Here is a 6,940-nt window from a genome sequence, read left to right as displayed (position 1 = left end):
ATTTTATGTTTAAATTTAATATGATAAAATGAATAAAATAAATAAATCAGTGGACCCTACTTACATTTGACACACTCCACTTGATATTTTGAGTTATTGGGGGTCAAATTTTGACATGGTCCAGTCATAGTCACCTTACACTTTTTAGACCAAAAAGTGCACTTTTGCCTGTGATGTCACAGGCAGGGTTAAAAACAGTCTAAAGTTATATTTTTTTGCATTTCATAACTTGTTTCGTCATTCTATTTACTTTACTGTCCATCTATGTGTACTGTTAACCTTCCGCCCATGCTTTTCATGTGGAGGTATTTCAGTCCTTTTCCACTATAACCCCATATAAATATCCCAATTCATCACTCCATCGTTCCTATTATCTCAATTTAGGGCTCATGAGTAAACCCTAATTCCTCACCGCACACAAAATCATTCGCCACTAAATCAAACAACAATGGTATTCTGCAATTATGGCAAGAGAGTCGTTATTCGTGTTTCAGGAACAAAGAAAAATCCTGGCAGGCGATATTATTCATGTCCAACGAAAGTAAGTAATTTTCTTTAATTAAAGTTGTTAAAAATTAGTCTAATCGGGTATATTGTGAACCTAATTTAGTCGAAATTGGGGTGTGGGTATTTACTTTTCTGACTGCAGGTTTTTCATTTGGGTCGATTCACCGATTAACAACACTGGGGTAATGAGATCAAGTGAATATTTGGAAGAACTTTTGGAAGTTGAACAATATATTAAGAAGGTGAAAGATGATGTTTTGTTTGGTTTTTTTTATTCTCTTTATTGTTTGGTTTAAATGTGTTTATTTTTTGTTGTAAGCTTTCATGTAAGACCTTTATGTAATGTAATTTGCAAACATTGTAATGGTTTAGTTTGTACGAATGAATGAATGTTTTGTTTACACATTTGTCATTTGTTTTTATTTTTACTTGATCAACTATAACACATGAATTGGGTTTATTGCATACAAACTTCAAATTGGTAAGATGTTAAACACTTACAAACTTAGTAAAGGTCACAACACATTACAAACTTTAGGGAGTTTAGGGTTGCCTATATACTCTATAAATATCATAGCAATAATAATAACTAGTTATCGAACCTTCGCTTCACGCCGGGGGTTCGATTTTCAATGTATTTTATTGTGTTTAGTTTGTAAAATTATTTCGTGGCTAACGATCATGTCGTTGAAGCGCAACTCGAGTCGAACTAAAATGTATAACCCGTCAAAGATTTAAATGTTATTTTACATCTCCGCGTTTCGTTATGGAATTGTCGACTTTTAAAAATTTAACGCAAAATCAACGTGTATGAAAAATACCTCAAATATTTATCGTTTTTTAAAAAGCGTCCGTTTTGCCTATAGTTAGTGACATTGTGTTCCTAAAATTATTTCGAGTTTAACGATGTTGTCGGAAAAATTTAACTCGTTGCGAGCGAGAAGATATGACCCGTTGGATATTTGGGTGGTGGAGTTTAGTTAAGATTTTTTATTAAAATGGTTATTTGACACTTTACCCCCTGTTTGGGGGGCCGGTTTTATTTTTTGAACAAAGGTGGGGGGCTTTACTTGCGAAAAGGGAAAAAAGTGAAAAAAGGAAGAAAAAAATGTGAAATGACGAAAATACCCCTAGTTAATATTAATCATTTTTTCTAATAGTTAATATGGTAATAACTCACGGGGTATTCATTGTTTTACATGATATCAAGAGCTTAGATCTGATCCATACCTACCGATGTTTATATACCGTCCCGTCTAAACTTTATCTCAACTTCTTCACTTCCTTCGTAACCTGGTTCTCTAGGTTTTCTATGTTGTAAAAATATAAAAATAAATAAATAAATACAAACTGCCGTCTCATCCATAAACCACAAATCACCTTCATATCTTAAAAAAAAGAAGAAAAAAAAAAAAAATCCGTCGCAAAAGAACTTATTCTTATTTCTTCTTTTTATTCTTCTTGAATGATGATGATGATTTTTCCTTTTCTATGCGTACGTGTGCACCTTCCATGTGCATACAACATATCCACCTTGGCTTTTAATTTAATTTTCTTTTTACTTCTCCAGCCACCAATTTTATCATATTTAGCCTTTGTGCATGTCTTCTATTTTGCTTGCTAGCAACTATTATTTTAATTGGAAGCTATGTAAGTTTAACAAGTGAAAAGGTTATCCGCGCTTCGAAACGGAACGTTTTACTTTTTGATTTCAATGTTAAATTACCGGGGTAAGAACTTAATAAGTTTCTGAACCATTTATTTGAATTTTTAGTGTTGTTGATCGTAGTTTAAATATTTAACAAAATTTTGTAAGCACCTTAACAACAGTCATAAATATTACCTTAAAGACTTTGTGATATGTTGTAATATTGAAGAATTAAGGCTTATATTTAGTGATATGTTGTAATATTGAAGAATTAAGGCTTATATTTAATTATAAAGTCAACGGTAAACATTAAAATACATTACATATGATAATTATAAATTTGAATAAGTTAATTAAAGATTTCATATGTATGTTAAATGACTTTGTGTTAAAATTAAAATATATGATACTACATGATATTTCTATTCATTCATTACTATTATTATTTGGAAAATGCTAATGACAGCCCTAAGGGCTGTCGTTAACACGCTTTAAAATGTTCTAAATTTTGATAACCGTCTTTATAAAAATGACTAATAACTGCCATGTACAATTACTTAATGTATGTTAATGACAACCTTTAGGGACGTCGTTTGCATTTTTCCTTATAATTTACGTGCAATAAAAAAAATATGTGAATGTCGGCGCCCACATTTTTTGGCCTTCACGAAATGCAAATGGAAGGACCTGTGAGAATAGATGTTATTTAATATAATAGTCGGCGCGGGATGAGCCGCCTAGCTGGCTAGCTTGACTAGGTTTCAAACCACGAAAAAATAAATATAGTCAAAATTCTTGTTTACAACGTTGAAGAGTATTGTTATCATCGACAGAAATTGCATACCGAAGTGGTACTTGATCCTTAGGCACAGCAAGTCACAACGTAAAAGAAAAAAACACTACTAGAAAAGGAGAAATCGTCGAAAAATATGCGACTCTACAAGCAGAGGCGATGCCTGAATTTGAAGATGAATGTGGTTTACTCGATAAACATATATTAATTTATAACTTTTATAATTGATGATAATGTCAAACAAATTAATTTTTAAAGTGATAATGGGCTGGTTATGAATTATATGGGCCTTGGACAATTGACCCAATTAATTTACAATTATTTGAACATAATAATATAATTGATATTTGGTCATTGAGGGTGGCTTATAATTATTTGGGCAAAAAATATAATTGAGGTTTGGACTTTATTTGGTCATTGGGGGAGGCTAAACACCTCTTAGTCCCCCCTTGTCTCCGCCTCTGTCTGCAAGCAAATATCAGTTAATTTGATGTAGCAAATAAGGGGAAAAGAGATGTTCTATTATTTTTAATTTTTTATATTTAATGTTTTAAAATAGTTCGAATTTTTGCGATTTCACCGTTCAGACTGCGAGTGAGTGTTAGATAGATTAGATAGATAAGCTCAAGTCCGATTGTGAACTTGATTCATTATAATTTGTTAGAGTTTAGGGTTACCTATGTACTCTATAAATAAATATTATAGCAATATAGCAATAATACTACGTAATAATAATTCACGGAGTATTATTCATTGTTTAACAAGTTCAAAACACATTACAAACTTCAAAGTAGTTCAAATGAGTATAAGTGGTTAATGTCTGTCTACGAGCTTGGGTTTACGGTTTACATAGACAAACGTCATCCAATGAGTCTAGACTATGGAGGCTCACTTAACTTTTCTCCCTCTCTGTTTGACCGTTTCTACTTTTTTCTTTTCAATGTATATATACTCCATTACTAAAACAAAAGGCACACCAAACAACAATGTACACCATTATCTCAATGATTAAATTTTTTATTATTGCTTTATGTTACTTTTGTTTTTGTTTCAATAATAATAGAATCAAAATCCAACTTTACAACCAACGAAATGAAATAAAAACACATGTTGAAATAATCAACACCCCATCGTCACCCTTAATATTAACCACCTATTTACTTTTCTTGATTTCCCTCTTTTCAAATTTCCCCCAAATTTACATCCATTCACCTATTCATCTATTCATCCACATCCTCTTTTTAATGTCTATTTCTTTTCTGATTGATTTGCTAATCCTAACTTGATATCCCCTTCACACAACAACAACAATTTCAACAAATTAGTAAACATAAATGAAGAGGATGGTGAAAACAATTAACTGTAATAGTCAAAATCCCACTGTGGTTTTGATTGTTAATGCTTACCCTAAAAGGTATTCTTCCAAAATCCCATCTGATTTAGTCCTTTTCTTGGGCCTTGGTTTCATAGATTGGTAGCTTTCTTATTACTATATTCATCTTCATATTCATATATTAGGGTTTTTTATATCTCCTTATCCTGATATAAAGATCATAAAATTCATCTTCTGGGTGTAATTTTCATCTGGGTATAGCAATTATTGTCCTCTGAAGGTATTTGTTTTCCGATTGATACAAAAAGTTTGGATCTTGGATAGAAATATTGGGGTTTTTTCTTTTTAATATGAATAAATATAAATATGATGATATGAAAATATGAATATGAAAGTTGATTCTGTATCTATTTAAGTTTTTGGAATTTCTTCAGTGTTGGTGTGGGTTGGTCAAGGGGACTATAGTGCTTGTTTTTAGTGTGTAATATGTAGAGGGTGATAGGAATATGATATGATTAATGAATAGTAATTAGGTTTGTTTTATGTAAATGAGCCTTGTGATGAAGAATTCGAGCACACGGTCTCAACTGGTAGCTCTTCGAAGTGTGATTTCGTGAGATGGGTGATTCTCTTTTCACAAGTCTTTTAATGTTAAATCATAATCACCATCTTTCAACTCTTTTGTCAATGGATTCAAGTGCTTCGTCTTCTCATGATGATTTAGACCTCGATATGAGTCACCAAATTAACCTAACGCGTCCTCCTGATATCAATTTGCCCTTGTCAGCCGATCGAAGCTCCCCACCCCAATCATGGAATCAAGATCCGTGTGAAGTTCTTGATGATGGGGTCGGGCTAGTGTCGTATGAAACCGAGAGCTTCCTTAATGTCCCAAAAGTTGGGAGAAAATGTGCGAAAAGAGTGGATAGCATATGGGGCGCGTGGCTTTTCTTTAGTTTCTATTTTAGGCCGGTTTTAAACGAGAAATCTAAAGTGAAGATAGTAAGAGACGGTAACGGGGTGTTGGGGTTTGATAAATCGGATCTTCATCTTGATGTTTTCATGGTTCAACATGATATGGAAAACATGTACATGTGGGTGTTTAAAGAACGACCCGAAAATGCACTCGGTAAGATGCAGTTACGGAGTTACATGAACGGGCATTCACGACAAGGAGAACGTCCTTTTCCTTTTAGTGTTGATAAGGGGTTTGTTCGATCTCATAGGATGCAACGCAAGCATTATAGAGGGCTCTCGAATCCCCAATGTGTTCATGGTATCGAGGTTGTTTCGTCACCTAATCTTTCGGTCCTCGATGAAGGTGAACTTAAAAGATGGAAAGAACTCACGGGTCGGGATCTTAATTTCTTGATCCCGCCCGAAGCTAGCGATTTCAGCTCATGGAGAAATCTTCCAAATACCGAATTCGAACTCGAGAGGCTACCAACGATAAAGAACAGTAACGCGAGTTCTCAATCTAAAAAGTTGCTTAATGGGTCGGGGTTAAATTTGTCAAATGCCACCAATGGAGATGCAAACGGGATTGACCTATCTTCACCGATTGTCAACAAGAAAAGAAAAGATTTGTTCCCAAATGGAAATGATGAAGAAATATGTTTGACGGTTAACCGTCCTTTGTCGTATCGATTACCTAATTTGGAAACGAATCCATACGAGCCGTTTTGGTTGAGTGATGTCAGCGGGGTTGTAAGGAACGCTTGTGGGCCCGTGACATGTGCAAAAACAATATACGAAGATGAACAAGGGTACTTGATTGTTATAAGCTTGCCGTTTGTAGATCTTCAAAAGGTTAAAGTTTCATGGCGCAACACACTTACACATGGAATCGTTAAGGTATCTTGCGTAAGTGTATCTCGAATGCCGTTCGTTAAAAGGCGGGACCGCACGTTTAAACTTACGGACACATGTATGGAACACTGCCCGCCCGGAGAATTCGTCAGAGAAATTGCACTTTCGACTCGCATTCCCGAAGATGCGAATATAGAAGCGTATTATGATGGGCCTGGAACAGTGCTTGAGATTTTGGTCCCAAAGTTTCGAGAAGGTCCTGAAGAACATGAGGTACGTGTGTGTCTTCGCCCTCATCTTGTTGGCAACGATCTTATGTTGACTTGAGGAGGGGCATTATGGTAATTTATGGTAGATTGTGGTTTCTAGTTTAGTAATGTTAATTATGTATTGTGTGAAATGATAGGTGAAGTCTCATAGCCGATCTTTTATTAGCAGTTTAGATTGGTTTCTTGAATAAAACCAAGCTGTAGCCGCAAGGTTTATCGTATTCTATATATTTAACGAATTTCATTCATGTTTTATTGACCCGAATAGGGTTTCGTCTGAAAGCTTTAAATTTTTATGCTTTTATTGAATTGATGTTGCCTTTTTAGAAACTGAGATAGTTTTGATTTTGTTGGGCCATATCAAGATTTTTTGCTGTGCAATTCTGGCTTTACTTGTGTGTGAATTATTGAAAGTCTTGTCATGGCCTTTTTCTTTCATGGTGGGAAAAGATTTTCATAAATCTGTGTATGTAATCAAATTATTGTTTTCCCAATCTGGGTGGCTGCCTATTTTCTTTTTTTCCTCCTTGGCCAGCTCGGTTAGTTGACCCAGGGTTGCAGAACTCGGAATTACTCAGGGA

General features: G+C 34.4%; 1 protein-coding gene across 1 annotated transcript; it reads left to right on the top strand.

The window, feature by feature from the left end:
• The first annotated feature begins 4,120 nt into the window (after window positions 1-4,120).
• Window positions 4,121-6,638, top strand: LOC139852176 (uncharacterized). Its single transcript, XM_071841403.1, has one exon. It carries the CDS (start codon window positions 4,900-4,902, stop codon window positions 6,415-6,417), a length of 1,518 nt encoding a protein of 505 aa, XP_071697504.1. The 5' UTR covers window positions 4,121-4,899; the 3' UTR covers window positions 6,418-6,638.
• The last annotated feature ends 302 nt before the right edge of the window (window positions 6,639-6,940 follow it).

This window comes from Rutidosis leptorrhynchoides, chromosome 6 (assembly GCF_046630445.1).
Source record: "Rutidosis leptorrhynchoides isolate AG116_Rl617_1_P2 chromosome 6, CSIRO_AGI_Rlap_v1, whole genome shotgun sequence".
NCBI lineage: Eukaryota > Viridiplantae > Streptophyta > Magnoliopsida > Asterales > Asteraceae > Rutidosis > Rutidosis leptorrhynchoides.
Note: the sequence above shows the minus strand (reverse complement) of the source record. Positions and strands in the feature narration are given on the sequence as shown.